Here is a 15,370-nt window from a genome sequence, read left to right on the forward strand (position 1 = left end):
CAACAATTTTATACTTGACATTGAACACACAATTGTTAGTTATTATTAATAAGCTTCGGTCCTAAGAAAAGATATACGAAGGTATTTACACATTTCTCGTATGTCTACATAGCAAACACGTGAACTTTCAGATTCACATGCCTCGCACTCTGATCTTTGACACAAAAAAAAAAAAAAAAAAAATTTGAAAAAAGGGACATTTGCGTATATATACCACCCAATTCTTCCAAAACATAAGAACTGAATGGTATGTGTATGTAAACCTTACAAAACAATAATCAAATCACAACTCTTCTTCATATATAATAAGCAAACGATTTGGACACTTACCAATGAAAATATAACTCAAGAAGATAAGAAATACAACATAAGAAGGGGGAAAAAAACTAAAATAGGAAGCTCCCCTTAAGCTGGGTTAGGATGTTTGTAAAGACCCGGCTTAGAACTCAGAACAGTGAAGCTACTTAGAGGTAAAGATTTACTGAAGACATCAAAGACTTGAAGATGAGTTGGAATGTAGATTTAAGTGAATAAGGTCTCCATTGACCTTTTCAGAGATAAAATGTATATCAATCTCAATGTAGTTGGTCGGTCCTATCATAATGAATAGTATTTTTTACAATATTAATTACAGCTTAACTATCACATAACATATTTATGGGATTGACAATAGAGTGTCACAACTCATTTAGCAACCTTTGCAACAACATTCCTTCACAAATTCTCGAAGCAAGTGCTTGGTACTCGGATTATACACTACTTCTAAAGACGAATGTTTGTTTTTTGATCCTTCATCTGACAATATTTTCCTAGACATAAAAACAATACCTAGAAGTGAACCTTTTATCCGTGAATTCCCTTCCAACTAGCATTAATGTAGACATCTACCTCCCCATTGTTTGATTTCTTAAACAGTAACCCTCTATCAAGAGTCTTCTTAAGAAATATCAATATTCTGTAAAACATCTCTAAATGTTATTCATTTGGACTATTCATATAATGACTCACAATGTCGACAGTAAGCAAAAGCAAGTATAGTGTGAGATAGGTGAAAGAGGTTGCCCACCAGACTTCGATATCTACCATTTTCCATTCGTGTCTTTGTTCCCCCTAAATGTAATTATTATTGAAATTCATATCAATATTGGCAGTTTTGCAGCCCAGCATTCATATCTCATTTAATAGGTCTATCATGTACTTTCTTTGGGATATAATACATGTCTTCGACCTAGCCACTTTCATGCCCAGAAAATGGATTTTATCGCTCATATATCCTTAATTTCAAACCCAATGGCAAGAACCTCCTTAATCTTCTCAATCTCTTTAACATCACCTGTCAAAATATCATCTACATAGACAATGAGTATTGTCTTCTCACCTGCATGGTATGTTTTATGAACAGTGTATGATTTGCTTGATATTGGATGTATCCATTTGATTTTATCATTGAAAATCTTGTCAAACTAAGCCATTGGAGAATGTTTGAGATCATAAAATGATTTTTCTTAGTTTACAATACAGATGTTGATTTGAGTCATTTTTCAATCCTGGTTGGATTTTCATATACATTTCTTCCTCAAGGACTTTATTCAAAAAAGCATTCTTGATATCAAGTTGATGTAGTATCCACTCTTTGTTCACTGCCATGGAAAGAAACTCTTACAGTGTTTAACTTTGCCCTAGAACAAGGACTTCGATAGTCTATCCCATAAGATTGAGTAAACCTTCTGGACACCAACCTAGCCTTGAACCTCTCAATGCTCCCATCAATTTTATACTTGACATTGAACACACAATTGCACCCAACGAATTTTTTATATAGAGGAAGTCTTGCAAAGATTCATGTGTCAATTAAAATAAAAGCTTAGATCTCTTCTTCAACTAGATTTCTCCATTATAAACTTTGAAGAACTTCATAAACAAATTTAGGTATCCGCTCACTATCAAGATTAAATACAAAAACTTTATAAGTTGATAACTTCTCATATGCAAAATAATCCTGGATAGAATAATTTGTGCAACCTTACCTATCTTCTCCACTAGATTTCACCTTTTTTAGAACTTCATAGAAGTGTGAATTTAGGTTTGGTTATAAAGTGTCCTGTGGTTGCATATTATAATTATCCTACTCAATGGATTTCTTTCTCCTAGCATACACATGAAGCTCCGTGTTGTCAAATCTCATATTAGATTTTCTTGTAGAACTTAGGAGACAGGATGGTTGGAGAAAAGTATAATAGGTTGCGGTGACTCTAAATCAGTGTAGGGATACGTTGTAATGGCTCTAGAATAGTGTCCCAAGTTTTAAATTTACTGGACTATCCCCCTGAATATCAGATTCGGGGTAGTAAGGTTGGTTTTCAAAGAATGTAACATACATGGAATAATAATATTTTCTTATAATGAGAGAATAGCATTTATACCTCTTTTTGTTAGAAGCATACCCATAAAAGATATATTTGGTGAATTTTTGGTCAAGCTTTGTGTGATTTGATAGGTGAATGTGAACAAAAAAAGACGACCAAATATTTTTAGGAGAAGACTAGATGAGAAGGTTCTTACATGAGGGTTTTTTTTTTTTCACAATATCAAGAGGGTTTTGAATCCAAGAACTCTACTTGGAATTCTATTAATGAGATAATGACTATGAGCACAACACCTTCCCAAAAAAATTGTCATTGTGAGAAAGCATTATAGACCTAGATAGGTCAAAAAGATATCTATTCTTCTTCTCAACTATCTCATTTTATTGTGGAGTTTCAACACAAGAACTCACATGAATGATATCATTCTTTACAAGGTAACGTCCAAGGATATAGTTGAACTATTCTTTTGCATAATAAATTTTTATAATCTGAATTTTGCATTGAAATTGAGTGAAAATCATGTTATGAAAGGATTGAAAAATTTATACAATTTAGGATTTTTGTTTTAATTGAGGGTCCTTAATGTCACTATGGATGATAGAGAAAGATTGTAAGGTTTTGTACTAACACAAAGAATAGACGTGACGAGTATGTTTAGCTAATTAGCAAGTTTCACAATGATAAAACTCTGAATTTTTATAGTAAATAAAAAATGATACAACTTTGGAGCATAATGAAAAATGATATGACCCATACGACACGTCACAACAAAATTTGATTTTTGATAGACTCGAGAACATGGGAAGAGGATGATGAAGAAGACACTTGTGAGCTAAAAGAATAGCTTTTCTTGAGAAGGTATAGACATTGATGCAATTCAACACTGTCAATCATATTCCCCGAATCCATCACATGAAATTCATAAGAATTGAAATGAAAGTTAATAACAAAACTCAAGTCATGAGTAAGCTTTCTAGTTGAAATTAGGTTGCAATCTAATTGGGGTAAATATAGCACAAAAGATAGCAAAATAATTTTGGAGATTGTCACTTCCATTCCCAATAATCCTAGAGTGAGATTCACCGACAATTCTAATAAATTTGGAGTTGGTGAAATCTTGGTAGTTAGTGAGAGCATGAATATCTCCAGTCATGTCATCAAAAACACCTAAATTTATTATCCAAGGTCGAAAACTTTCATTGTTAGCGAGATAGGAGAACATGATACATTGGTGTATCGTCAAACTGGTACGCCGCTCAATCGTACTCAAAAGAAGATTATTCAACGCCTCCAGTTATTCCTTGGTAAAGGGTTAGGGTCAACCAACCCTTCAGCAGAGGTAGAAGCATGAGCCTTGCGGTCTTGGTCTTTCCTCCTTCACCCTAGTTTCCAATCTACAGGTTTATTATGTAGTTTCCAACACTTTTCCTTTATGTGGCCAAGTTTCTTACAATGACACAATGCACGATTCTTCTGTCTTTGACTTATAAGAGTAATTTGTGTACAAAGTTGAGCTTTCAATGCCAGATGAATCTACACTTCCTCTAATCATGAAATTCTTTCTATTTTCTTCTTTTCTAACTCCAGCAAAGGCTTCCCTAGTGGTAGGCAAGGTTTCATCACCATAATTAAGTTGTGTGTGTACAAAGTTGAGCTTTCAGTGTTATATGAATCTACACTTCCTCCGATCATGAGCTTCCTCCTAATTTCTTCTCTTGTAATTTTAGCAAAGGCTTCCCTAACGGTATGGAGAGGTTTCATCATCATAATTCTTTCTCTAACCTCATCTAAATTCTTATTTAGACCCAATAGGAGCTTGATCATCCACTTCTTCTCCATTATTTCTTTATACAACATAGCATCTTGAGAGTACTTCCATATATAAGTATCATACATAGCAAATTGTAACCAATACATCGTGCGTTAAAGTATTGAGCCACACTTAACTCTTATTGCCAAAGTTTATGCAGTTTTGTCTCAATCTCAAACAATTCTACAGTGTTATCAGTACAGAAAAAAAAAGTCTCATGAGCTACTTCCAAAATCTCATGTATTGTCATAAAATTGATCAACCAAGAAATGGCCATAAGATCTTCAATTTTTCATGAGTGATGGTTAGGATCAGTGAACTCAAAGACTGTGGCCACTTCCATGAGATGCTCCTCTTTTCCTTTTTCACAGATGTACATACGGATTTGAGCCATTGAAAGAAGTTATGGGCATTGAGTGTATGGTTTATGCTAGAGAGAGTTTCGCAGCTGTTTAGGCATAATTTTTGGTCACCGATTCCAATCTAACCTTCGTAGTAGAGCTAGACATCTTCATTTTGTACTTTTTCATGAGCATTATGCACGTTTAGGGTTTGGAAAGAATTTTTCTCTTATTGTTCCACAAGGGAAGAAGTACGCATATGGCTGCTCTGCATGCTCGGAAAGGATCAGCTAGGAAGGCAGGAATGTTTGGAAAGTTGCCAGATAACTGCGGCTTAGAGAAAACTTCAAAGGTGCTGCAGCGGAAGAGGAAGCAACGCATGCAGGAAGACAGCTTCTCTTCACAAAGAGAAAATCCAGCCCAAGGGAAGAGATCGTGCCTGCAAAGCGACATAAAGGATTGCGGGTGCGAAATGACAGAAAGAATCATGTCTGATCAAGCCTGCAAAATGACGGAGAGAATTGTGTGACACAAAGAATAGCGCTTGAAGAGATTTGGACATGCTGCGAGGCAATCCAGACCAGCTGTGGAGCGATCCGGGCCTATTGTGGAGCGATCCGGGCCTATTGTGGAGCAATCTGCACCTGCTGCAGAGAGATCCTGACCTGCTGCAAAGCAATCCAGACCTGCTGCGAAGCGATCCAGACCTGCTGCAGGGCGATTCGAGCTTGCTACAGGGCAATTCGGGCATGTTGCGAAGCGATCCAGGCCTGTTGGGAAGCATGCAGTAGAGAGTGGCAATCAAGCCTTCTGTGAAGTGCATGGAAAGATTGCCTGACAAAGAGAGGTGAGCCAGTAGAGAGACAATCTGGTGGAGGGCTATAAGGGCTGGCGGCTCCAGGGGACGCTTCGGCAGAGGAAGCAAAGCTAGGGTTTGTTACTTGGCTCTAATACCATCAAGAACGGTAGGAAAATCATATTCTTTTATTTCTTAATAATCAAATTACAGCTCTTCTCCTACATAGAAAGGAAAGGCTAGGACGCTTGTAACTACAATAATTACAACTTCCTAAAGAAAACCAAACTCAAGAAGAAAATAAGCATAACAAAATGAAAGAATAAAACTAAAATATGAAACTCAGAATTTCACAGTGTGGCATGCATGTAATTTTTCAAATATATAATATTTTGTTATAAAGCAGGTAAATCATCCCAGGATTATTATGTTCACAATAAAACATTTGAATAAGTAGATGAAGGTCCCACCATCAAAGCCAAAAAAACCTACACAACAAAATAAAAAACATGGATATTTTGGGTTTCTGTATTGAAAATCAAAATCAAGCCGCATTAATGGTTGGATTCATTATGTTTTCGCTTTTGGTCATTTAGGTCTTCATTTGACCTATGATGATCGGCTTGATTTGGTTCCAAATTAGAATAGGTTTGAAACTCAATCAAATCATCCCCACCACTAACTTCTATTGATACAACCTTCGATATATCGTTTTTTCCGTCCAAATTTTAGAAAAATTTTATAAATACAGATATACCTATCATGCTGGCTGCTTTATCCTCCCCAATGTGACTCGCTTGGGTTGCTTATCTACCACCATACGTAACTATAATAAAATACAAAATTGTATAACACAAATGCCCTTTATCAGAATACCATAAAGGCATGTGTCATCAATCGGATTGAATAAAGATATCCCAACAATGGGCCCCTGTTGAAACATTGGCAAGAGGTCAACAGACCCAAAAGACGGACAGTCCAAAGCTCAGGCAAGCGGGCGACCAACCCAAAGGGTGGATGAACCAAAAGGCTAGACAATGTCAAAGTAGATTAACATGAAAAGACGACCCAAAAGCTGGCAGGAGGTCGAAACACAAATTATTAGCAACTGCACAAAAGAAAGTCAATCAATAAGCCAATCAAAAGGCAAAAGGGGGTGTAATTGTCATTTCACGGTAGCTTTAGTCCTCTATATAAATAGAGGAATGTTAAATGTAAAGGGGGAGATTTGGAACAGTTAACAAAATACCTAATCCTTGCACCTTTTTACATTCTCTCTCCTTTCACGCTCTACTCTTTGGGCGTAATTCACGCACAAATTTTGGTTCAACAAAACCCATGGGTTGCTTCATCAACAAAAAAAAAAAAAAAGATTGAGAGGCTTAACGAGATACAGAGGAAGGAGCATATTAGAGCTTCAAAATAATGGGAACAGATATTTTGTGATATCTTAAAGACTCATGATAAAGGATGAAGGTTGTCCTTGTGTTCAAGGAAGGACGAGGAAGGAGAACATTAATGTGATCCATACCAACTTAACCCATAATTAACCACTTAATTTTATTATGTAGCCCAAGACAAAAGACTAGAACTAGTAAAATTTTCATGAATTCTTCAGAAATAAATCATCAACGCCATATCCAATACATTTGAATTTCATAAGTTTCAAGATTACCCTCCAAATCAACCCTAATTAAATTTAACTGAGTTGTGTTCCATAAATATGCATGTGCTTTACATAATCAATATATGTTCCACCCCAATCAACAAGGTCACACAATCAATAAAGACCCATCAAACCAATCTATCAACACAGAAACAACAAAACCCTATCAAACCAATCTAATTAATTGGGCCACCATACCTGCAGAATGTAAACATAAGACCTTAAATCATTTCCCATTAATTTATTTCAGCCTAAAAAATTAAATCTAAGTATAAAATTGAGACTAAGCAACCTTCTCAATCTAAAATGTTCTTTACGACTAGAAGGGGTGATTAACAATGGGAGCACGTGCCCGTAAAAATTCTTAATCCCAGATAATGGTAAACCCTAAAAAAAAATTAGGTTAAAATAAATATAATATATCTGAAGGTTTTCCTAAGCAATTAGCACATAGTTGTCCTGTTTTTTTTAATATTTGTCCTGTTGATGCAAGCAATTCTTGATCAAACCATAAACATTTGAAATTATTGTTTGTGTGGCTGATTTTACCATTTTAAATCATATCTGTTTATCTGAGTTTCTCACCATATGGAGGATGCTCAAATAAAGATCTTTGCTTTTATTTAGGACTCGTTTGAGAGGACAGCCGGGCTCCGTTTCAATTGAGAAATAGTTATCAGAATTCCGGCCATCTGTTTGCGGGAGCAAATTCTTCAAAAATTTGTCTGTCGCAACATCATGTTGTCATTTTGGTATCGCGCCTTCAGCCTTCCAATCTGCCATTTTGGATCACGATTTGGATGTTTCAGAAATCAAATGAGTGGCGACGACTCAACTACAGAAATGGAGAAAAATGAGAGTGGCAACGGCTCAGCTGCAGAAACTGCGACAACTTCATTTTTACAGTATTCCTCGTTGATGGAGGGTGCCACCAGAGCCAGGAATCTTGTCAACATATTGTATCATTATTTTATCATTCTTCATTGGCAATGGGCTCAAAGCCCTTTCAGCTTCATTGCTTCGCCACAAAGGCTTCGCCGATGAGGTCGTCGACAGTAGTGACAGTTATTGCAAATACAGTGGAGGACTAGGAGGTTCCTACCAAGGTTATTAGTCGCCATCCCTCTGAGATCCTAAGGAAGCTCGGTAAGAAGGTGTAAAACTCCTTTGTGAAGGCATGGGTCGAAAACGAACAGACAATCAAATGCCCTTTAAGCTTTGTGCTTCGCATCCGGCTCTTCGTTCCACCAAATTTTATATTCAAGCAGCCATCACAGTTTACCAACTATAATTTCATAATGAAAATTTTTTGCACGTTGTTTTTAATCAAAATTATCTGAAAGAAAAGCTCTTTCAAACGAGGCCTTAGTGGGCAGTTATGATATTTCTATGGATCCTCCAATAAATAAGATAGTCATAATATTCTACCAAAAATAAGAAACGACCAAAATTTCATTCAAAGACTGTAGACGCCATTAATATACTAAGGTTTTAATTTAAATATATAAAATGAAAAAAATCTTGATCATGCAAATAAACCAAGAAATTAGGTCTGATAATAGTAATTACCAATTGATCTTCTTAAGATACTAATTGCTTGATTTATGCAAAAATATGCACTACATAAAAAAATCAAATTCCAATCAATTGTCCTTCCTCGAAATGCAAGCTATAATCAGCTATAAAGTTCTCTTACCTACAAGGAGATATCATAAGACCTGCATATATTTCATCTTGTCAATGGGTGAGGAACTTGAAGATGCATTCTTACACCCACGCTAGGTCAAACAATTTTTAGCCTCCTTAAAATCCAAATTTATAGATCACGATCCCTCTTGCCTCTCGGACAATAAGTTGTAAGTCATAATGCTCTCATTAGAGTTCAAAATGATAATTTATAGCAATTAGGTTTTCCTCATTCCTAACATTGAAATTCTCACTAATGGAATTTCCAATAGATGCTCCACCCAATCAAATAGACACAAAATCAACCAAGACCCATCGACAAAATTTGCTCCACCACAATCAACACTGAATCAACAAAACTTAATCAAACCAATCTAACTAATAGATCGAGCACCACGCATAAATATAAGACATTAAATCATTTCCCATTAATTAAATTCAGCATTAAACAATTAATCTGAGTATAAAATTGAAGCTAAACAACCTTCTTCATCGCGAGGACTCTCTATGACTGGAATGGTTAATTAACTACAGGGGTCTATTCCCATAAGCAGTCTGAGTCCATGTTAATCATAGATATTAATAAACACTAACACAATATCAAGAAAAATCTAGTTAAAACAAATATAATGTATATCAAAAAATAATAATAATAATCCCACATTTCTCGCCACGTCAAAGAGGATCGAAGGTTTTCCCAAGTGATTAATACACCTTTTCCTTTCGGACACATGTAATTTTTTATCAAACCATAAAATTTTAATACTATTATCCATGTGGTTATTTTATTGTTTAAATCAATATTTTCTTGTCAGAGTTTCTCAATACATTGAGGAGGCTCGAAGGAAGTTGTGTGCTTTCATTCAACAGTCCAAACACCCATGGCCCATGAATGTTGAGCTTCTTAATTGAACCACGTGAATCTAACATTCTAGTTACATGGTTGCTTTATCAAATTATAGCACATATGTATGGTGCTATATTTCATTTTTTCTGAATTGATTCTATTTCTCTTTGGAGCTCTCAAAGAGAATTATTTGAAATGGTGTTTGAGCTTGTTTGTACTTAAGAAATGGTGTCTTTCTATGCATCAAACTTTTGTCAGCAATATTATATAAAGATTTGAAAATGTAACTGAAATAATGAAACATTTAAAAAATAAATATTTGAGCATGTTTGTCCATGAAATTACTTAAAATTTTGAAAGAAACAAATTCCAAAACTTGCAAAAATAATTGAAAAAAAAAAGATGGTTCACAAAACCCTCTTTTCAATTATTAAAATTATGAAGTGAGATCCACTAAAATTTCCAAAACATGTAAAATTAATTGAGAAGAAGAACATGGTTCATGAAACCCTTACTTCAACTACTAAAAATTATGCAGTGAGATCCTTTGAAATATAGTAGATGAAAGAATCATTTAGAATATGGAAAAAGGTTAGATCCTTTATATGAAAAAGCCTCTAACCAATTGTAACTATTAAACAAATATATCCATATGCATTTAAAAAAAAGGGTGTGTCAGTAGCATCTAGATGATTTCACAAACTCCTTCTTGTCCTCACAAAATTTGATGTGAAGATCTAAGTAAGATAAAGGTTTGATCTTGATGTGCTATTTACCATTCTTCTATATGTACATTGTTGCCAACTTGTCATATGGCAAAGATAGCATTTCCATGACGATAGCATCAAGAATGATCCAAAATGGCTAGTAAAAAGGCTAGAGCTCAGATTCTTGATGGGCTTGCATGTCGAGCTTACAAGCCCACAAGTAAAGTTTGTGCTAACAAGCTATGCTCAGTTATTAACGAGTTGAAGTTGACACAACTCAATAAGGCCTTGAATCAAACCAACACCAATGCACTAAATGATTTGATAATGACCTCTAGGTATGGTGAAATCTAGAGATCGGGTGATTGTGATATGCTCAATAAGCCCCTAGAATAAATTTAAAAATACAAACTCTTTTAGACCATGTCTCTCACCCGAGAATCCAAAGAGTACACCATTAGATGTCTTCAAATTTTTTTTCCATCAAAACTATTTGACTCCACCTGGAGGCAACAACTCCACCTTGAAGCTTCCCAATCTATCCCACCAAAGATCACTTTAGTTACTTATATGAAAAAAGGTCATCTGGGAGTACCAGGACCTTGCATAAAATCTTTTTGTTTCTGATGTAATCGTCGAAGATGTGAATCGCTTAGTAATTGCTTGAGCAAGTCCTTAAGTTGCCAACATTTGTCATTTTTGTATTGTAGTCATTGTCACAAAAGTTAAATTAATTGGCACTCCTTTGGTCAAGAGATGGCTTCATCTTCTCTAACCATATGAAGATTGTTATTATCACCATTGATATCAATCGACATGGAGGTAGAGGCAACAACTCCTTCCAAGTAAAATTTATTGCACATGGTGATCATTGTTATCTCACTAGTGATCGCTTCAATTGTCAATGTAAAAAAAGATTAGCTCAACTCTCTGTAATCCAGCATCAGCTCCTTTTACTGTCTGAAATCCACAAAGCTGGCAATCATATGCTCAAGCAAGACCTTGAGTCTCCAACACTAGTCAATTATAAGTAAATGATAATTGTCTCAAAAGAAAAATAAAAAAAACTTCTTGATTTTTCATTGGTCCACGGGTTGCTCATCTTCTCCAACAATGTGTAGTAAAGAATTTGTATTGTTGCTAACATCATTTACATCGGTGACTGGTTGAACCAAGGACAATAGGAAGCTTTTCCATGAATCATTTATTACAAATGGTGGTGAGGACAAGGCCAAAGGTGGATTCTTTAATTGAGGGGCGCTTAGGCTTATTTGTTAAAGCTTCAACATTCCAACATTTATTTTGCTTTCACTAACAAATTATTGCTTTCACTAACAAATTATCGACAGTTTTGTGAGATTCTTATTCATTGCAAACTTGAACTCCCATTTAGTAAGTGTTGAACCAAGGTAATTTTTGTTACATTTTCATTCAAGTTTCCCCTTGTTGAATCGAGTTAGTCTATCAGTGCTCATCTTTAGATTTATTCATGTCCAGTAATGTTCAATCATCTTTATGGAATTCTTAAGCTGGAGAAATTAATAGCCAGTTGGCACTTTAAGTCTAAGAATGTGCTCATAGAACTATACAATAGTTTAAAACACAACTGCAGTGCTGCCTTATCTAGCGATCAAGTACGATCTACATTGAATAGCATCTGATAATGCATGTAGAGCCAACACAGCCTCAATTTTTTTATGTGCCCTTCAGTGATTTATTAATAATAAGCAGTTGTGGAAATTTTAGCTTATTTAAGCCACATCAAAAGCAAAATTGGGGCGGCTAAATCTGAAAATTCACAAATCCACAGAACTCCTGCACTTTACAGTTTGGCTAGATTTAGTGAATCCAATGACAAATCCTAATAAAAAGTGCTGCCAAACAGCCCCTTAAAGTCCTATCAAAAAAACTCAGTAGCATCAGACTTGGATTCTAAAGAGAAACAGGTGAATAGTAGCCCCTTGCATCCACCATAGCTTTGCTAATTGTAATGGGCTGTAGCAAAAAACTGGTTAAATTTGGCCAGTTGGGGTTGATCATTTCGTCATTTTCTTCATCCATATTCTCAGCCTCATGCTTCTTTTATTAGATGCTCGTATTTGAATAAACAACCTGAATACAAACGCCAGACATTTATAGGGTTTTATCTAAATTTCCAAACAAAAGATTAACAAAGTCCCTCTTATCTAACCAAAAAAGTAGCGCACTAGAGGCACGGATAGTTATTCTTCTCCAATATTAACTTCAAGACGGAAGCACAAATGCTGATTCGTAAATTCTCCAGAATGCGTTTACCCTAATAAAATCACATGACATAAACAGCAAAAACCCAAAATAATTTCGAGAAATCCATCCGAATCTGCAGGGTAAGATGAGGAGGAGAGAGAACAACCAAAGAAGGATGGGTGGGAGAGAGATCAGGCGCACCTCGAGCTCGGCTGACTTCATTGCGATGGGAATACAGACGAGAAAAATCCCAAACATAGCGATGGCAGTGTTCCTCCTCCAGTACTTGGGACGGCAGTTAGGTCCACCCGTCATGCTCCATACCTTCAACCTGAAGTCCTCCGCACCGTGCGGCTCGCCATGGCCATGCCCGTGGTGCTCGCCTCCGCCCATTTCCGACGAACGACTCGAATTTTAATCCTATCGAACTAGGATCCCTCCCTTTCCGCGATTGTAAATTTCACGCACTCGATAGGGTTTCTTCACAAGAAGGTGTGGAAGAAACAAGGCGGACCCGGACCCGAAACCGAAGCCGCGACATATGAAATCTAATTTATCAAGCATCCAAAATATAATATTTTAATCATCAAAATTTTAAATATAAATTATCGCTATTAAAAGCCTAATTATAATGGAAAAAAATAATTAAGATTATTGATTAAATTTTAAACTTTTAAATATTCTATTTAATATTTTGAAGTATTGTCAATAAAAACCCTTATTTTAATTTTTAAGTATATTTAATTATTTATTTATTTATTTGTTTATTATAATTCTAAACTTCAATAGAAAGTTAAGCATTATCTTGTGTTTGCATTATTATATTATTTTATTTTTTCAGATTTTTATGTATCATTTATGAGAAACTTTAAATATATTTGTCCGCCCAAACTTAAAATTTTATTTTTCAACCATCTAAAACTTTAAATATAAAGAATTAACCACTTCTGCCCCAAAACTAAATAAAATTTTGGGTGATTGAAATATAAATTTTAATTTTAAGTGGTTAAGAAATTATATTTAAGGTTTTGATTGATTAATACGTAAAAACCCTTATATTTTAAATTATTCATGCTTTGTATCATCTCTATTAATAATTGTTTGGCCGACCATGGTTATACGAATAAATCGAGCTAAGACTTACTCTAACTTGACCTCATTTACCAAAGCCTTAGTCAAGATTAAACTCGATTTCAGCATTTGTGATAGTGTTTAGGGTTTGATATGAACTCGGCTCATTAACTAATCAAATAAAGTTGTTCAAGCATAGCAACAAGCTATAATATCGAACAACTTATTAGTTTATTAACGAAACCTTATATGACCCATTAATGATGAATCCATCAAGCTAAAAAATAAGGCTTAATACATCCTCAAAAATTATTTAAATCATACACGAATCTCGGAGTATTTCGAACAATAAATATTTCATATTCAAATTTACGATCATTTAGGGACCCCGATTCTAATAAACTATAGTCAAACTGACTGACTCGACAAGGCGAGCCCAATGAAGCCAAAATTGGTTCGATTCAATCTGATCAAGCCCAAGTCAAGCCATTTAAATTCAATTGAAGGCTTTAGATGGGCAATCAAATGGTCAAATCGATTCCAAATTTCATAAGCTTATAGTCAAATTGAGCGTCTCCTCGAGTCAAATCCAAGGAATCTAAGGTCACTCAATTATGACATCATTAAGGCACCCAAATATTCATAGAACACCATCTTATCAAAGAGATGCTCTGGGTCGTCTGATGGAGTGATCCAAATTCATGTGATATTTATAAAGAATGTCACTCAAAATCTATAAATAGACCTTCACTCTCTTCATAAAGAAAAACTCGGGACCTGCATCTGAAAGAAAAAGCTGAAGGAACTCCAAGCTCTTGAGGGTTCCTGAGCTTTACCACTGTCGGAATGTCGTCGACCGGCCGCTGCAACCGCCAAACCACTGCTGCCTAACAGACATCATCAAGTCGTCGCCATCTCAAAAACACCACCACCACTCGAACCACCACTACTCGGTCGTTACCACCATTGGATTACAATCGTTGCTTCCAGGTTACCGTCATCGTCGAACTGCCACCATCGAGCCACCACTGCCGCTGAATCACTGCTATTTGGTCGCTACTACCAAATACACTAGCAACAATTTTATAACACGCGACCCTTATGTCGGCTTTTCTTCACAGTAGCCAAGTCATCATCACTCTTGTCAATTCCTCGGTATTTTTTGTTACTTTCCTGGCAAAAGTCACATCCACTTATATAACATTGCTTCCGACTATTAAAGGGCCGAAAAAATTTTGTAACCTATAATAGCATAGTGGAATCATTTAAACTGGGTTGGGCCCCATGATATTTGCCCATTTCGGGTTTTCCACGTAAAAACTTCTGTTGTCTGCTATCAATTTTTTTTTTTTTTATTTGTGTGTTGGATCTTCGTACAAAATTAAGACGTTAATATATCACTCTATCACCATGAATTTACAAACACGCAACAAGACTAACAAAATAAACTATTAAATAAACAAGTATTATTACAATTTACGAAGATTAACAAATATTTTGTGTTCAAAGACATAATTGATCTAATATAAATATAAAAAGCTTCTAGCTGGGTATTAAATGAGTATATTATTAAGCTTCATAGTAAAAATGCTAGAAATTAATGATTAGAGTATATTTTTATCCTGGTCCATTAGTTGAAGAGAAGACACTTTATCAAATCATTCATCAGCCTTGCACCCTAACTTATTCATGCTCCACAATTCTACATAATTTGGCTTATGGTTACAAACAAAACAAGTTTGATAAGCTACTTGAAGTCCGGCTCGATAAAAGCTCGTTCATATTTGTTTGATAAATTAATTGAATAAACTGAAACACGTATATAAATGCTTAATTATTAAATGAATAAGTATA

The 15,370-nt window shown here is 35.2% G+C and overlaps 1 protein-coding gene across 4 annotated transcripts in view; it reads right to left on the bottom strand.

The window, feature by feature from the left end:
- Nucleotides 1–15,370, bottom strand: part of LOC110019797 — a 56,027-nt gene that overhangs the window by 1,114 nt on the left and 39,543 nt on the right. Inside the window, exon 2 of one of the 4 annotated variants that reach the window (XM_020717630.1) lies at nucleotides 12,612–12,865. The exons of 2 other annotated variants lie outside the window; for them this stretch is intronic. In XM_020717630.1, the coding sequence (XP_020573289.1) occupies nucleotides 12,612–12,838 (227 nt within the window). In that variant the 5' untranslated portion in view covers nucleotides 12,839–12,865. Of the gene's footprint in view, nucleotides 1–12,611; nucleotides 12,975–15,370 lie in introns of those variants that run through there. One more of the 4 variants, XM_020717631.1, reaches the window with a different exon arrangement.

This window comes from Phalaenopsis equestris, unplaced genomic scaffold, assembly GCF_001263595.1.
Source record: "Phalaenopsis equestris unplaced genomic scaffold, ASM126359v1 Scaffold000078, whole genome shotgun sequence".
In the NCBI taxonomy this organism is placed as follows: Eukaryota; Viridiplantae; Streptophyta; class Magnoliopsida; order Asparagales; family Orchidaceae; genus Phalaenopsis; species Phalaenopsis equestris.